General features: G+C 30.8%; 1 protein-coding gene across 1 annotated transcript; it reads left to right on the plus strand.

The window, feature by feature from the left end:
* Positions 1-296: 296 nt before the first annotated feature.
* On the plus strand, positions 297-1,344 carry LOC136081228 (uncharacterized). Its single transcript, XM_065798530.1, has 2 exons — positions 297-944; positions 1,051-1,344. The coding sequence occupies exons 1-2, from the start codon at positions 297-299 to the stop codon at positions 1,342-1,344; spliced, it is 942 nt and encodes a 313-aa protein (XP_065654602.1).
* The last annotated feature ends 2,046 nt before the right edge of the window (positions 1,345-3,390 follow it).

The following is a 3,390-nucleotide window of genomic DNA, read 5'->3' on the forward strand; positions in this document are numbered from 1 at the left end:
GTTTCACAACCAAACACTCATAATAAAAAAATTGAAGAAATAATATCAAATTTAATAAATAATGGATCTAAAGATCTAATGAAATCCGGAGGTGAGGTAACAACAAATATAAATAAAATTATGATAAGGTCCACAATAAGATCAGTAAAGAAAGTATCAAATGAAAATACTTTAAGAATAGAAGATTTAGTTAAAAACGGACGCGGTCTTCGACTTGCGTAATTTGTTGTACAATTATTAGTTTTTTAGAATTGTCTAATAAAAATTTTTTTTTATAATTCATATAAAAAAACAAAATGACAACTTCTGAAGTATCAAATTTTACCGAAATCCCAACTGTGAATGAAGGAATTGAAAGATTTGAATTACATGAATATGAGCCAGCGGCTCGTACAAATCTAAATAGCGTTGGAGAAATAAGTACCAACGTTGAGCAACAAGATTTGTTTACACTTCCATCTGAAGCTTTTCTCTTGTTCAAAGGAAGACTTGTTAAACTTGCTGATGGGACAGATTATGCTAATGCATATGCAGTGACGCTTACAAATATTGGTATTATGCATTTATTAAGTCAAATATCATACCAATTATCAAACCAAGAAGTAGAAGCTGTTTATCATCCAGGTCAAGCAACTACAATGTTAGGAATGCTTAAATACCCAAACGACTTTCCATTAGCACAAGGATTAGATAAATTGTGGTATAAAGATTCTGCAACAACAGCAGTACTTTCCGATAACTCAAGGTTTGCAGTAAGACAAGCATACATAATTCAGAAACCAACTACAAAGGGAACATTTTCATTTTGTATACTTTTAAAGCACATTTTTGGATTCTGTGATGATTACGACAAAGTCATTTACGGATTTAAACATACACTAACTCTTGTAAGAAAAAGTGATGACGATGCAACTTTTAGACTTGCTGCTGCAGCTGCTGGAAAAGTTGATCTTATGAAATATCATTGTTTATGCAACATGTGATCCCATCAGATGTAGAAAGGATTAATCTTTATAAATCTATTGAATCAAAAGTGACACTTCCTGTAAGTTTTCGCGCCGGCAATGTGATACTATATCTGTTCCACAATCTACTACATTTTCTTGGAGATTGAACGTAAAGATATCTCCTGAAAAACCAAGATACATTATTGTTGGATTTCAAACAAGTAAAGATGGAAGTCAAGAACTCGATCCTTCAATATTCGATCATTGCGACTTGAAAAATATGTATATTATGCTTAATCAGGAAAGATATCCTGCTGTTGATTATAATTTATCATTTCCAAGTCATCAATTTTCAAGAGCTCATAGAGATGCATCAGTGTTTAGTGAAAAATATTAAGGAATGAATGAACTGATAACACAAAGCAACATAACTCCTTCTGACTATAAAGATTTATTTAGGAGAAAATATTATTTCAAAAACATCTAACAATCTTGCTACATTGCTAATGGTTGCTATAGAAAATGGATTATTTTGATACTTGTTCAGGCAAAACTATGATTACCTTGATGTTTACTTTATTTTGATTTAGTATTTGCAATATTGTTGGTATTTCACTATAATTATCTTGACATTTTTGTGGGTTTACTACTTGTTTATTTAAAGTACGACTTTTTGCATTTATAGAACTTAACTTATTGAATTGGGATTTAAAACTTTCAGGGTCATATCTAAATCTTAAGTGCCCCATTAGTGAAGATTCATATTCAAGATCTATTGAACAAAGAGTATCATATACGTGTCTTTCAAAATTGGGTTCCTTTTTCAGCCCTTCCTTAATTTTTTGCTTCGATTTTAAAACATCTCTTTTAAAAGATGAATTTTCTGGATCTGCTGGAGTAATTTTTAAGTTTTCAATTGTGCTTTTGTTTCTTGCTGATTTTACTTTAATATGAGATAGTGGAACCATTGGAATAGAACCTTTTTTTGATCTTTTATGCCATTTCTGTATCACTTTTGTGCACGTTAATTCTAAAATTGTTGTCTTTGTATCCTCATAATGCCTTAAGTAAAGAAGGATAGCTAAAACATGACAACAAAGCTAACTAAGACCAACGGGGCATTCACAATAACCTTTACGAGGTGTCCCTCCTACAAAAAGTAAATAAGCAGGGCGTGCATCATGGCTATAAGATTTTCTTATGAAAGCTCTTACATATACTATATTGTTATCTGAATGTATTTTAACTGATATAATTTTTCTGCTAGTTAACATTTGGTATGCTTTTAGCTGTTGTCCAAATATACCCTCTCTTTTATTGAGTATGTATTCTTTAAAAAGTTCAGAGTTTACACAAGGGTAGAGGTTTTCACTTCCAGTCCAATTTTGAGACACGTGTGGTGTCTCGTCCTCATGTGTGGTATCTCGTCTTCATGTGTGGTATCTCGTCTTCATGTAATACATGTCTCGTCTACATGTAAGCTTGTTTTGAATAAGTAGTTTTTTTTTGCTTTTAGATAAAGTTTCTTAACTAGTTTTGGATATGGTAAGAACTTCAAAATTCTGCCTTGCAACTCTATAACAGAGCCTGTGACACCCAGTCCGTGGTTAACAAGCAATTCAACACAAATCTTTCTTGATGCAGTTGAAATGTTAACTACATTAATATTTAATTCCATTTATAACAGTAATAGTAAATTAGTTTATATTTATATTAGCTATATTTTGTTTCACTTTAAACTGCTATAAATGTAAACAAACGCAATAAAATTTTTTGTCCCTACAGCTCAATTATTAGTACCCAGACCTTCCCGTATAAAACTTGCTAATAGGGTTTTAAAATATGCGTGCAGGAAGTGTTTATCGATCTAAGTTAGTGGAAACATTTTTGCAATATGTGGATTCAAACAAACTACATTTCTAATTCTAATTCGCTTTTTTGTTGGCATGTTCAAAAATTTGTATAGAGGAATTGAATACATTTTTTTTCAGAGGATTTTGCTTAATTTTACTTTTCAGAGGATTTTGCTTATTAATTAAAATAGGAATTTGTTTTAGAATTTGGGGTGGATATTTCACAATTTGGATTTAGAAAGGCTTATATGAAGTTTTGCAAAGGTAATGTGACATTAAGAAAATTCACAATTTTTAAATTTATGCTTATTTCGATTTAAAAACCAGATTTTTTTTTCGAGCTTTTCAATCTTAACTCTAATTGCCCAACTTCCCATTAAGAAGTTTTTTTCTTTTTGAGATTTCGCTCTGCACCAGATATTTACTACTTCTTTAACAAGACAATCTTTAATACCTGTCTGCCATTTTGTACCATGTAGTTGACATTTTATCTGATACCCACCTTTCTTCATAGAGCAACTAATCTTTGATGTTGCTGACTTATATCTTAACTGCTTTAAAGATGTAATACGAAAATATCTTCTTAAAAT

The sequence above is a fragment of the Hydra vulgaris genome, chromosome 06, assembly GCF_038396675.1.
Source record: "Hydra vulgaris chromosome 06, alternate assembly HydraT2T_AEP".
NCBI lineage: Eukaryota > Metazoa > Cnidaria > Hydrozoa > Anthoathecata > Hydridae > Hydra > Hydra vulgaris.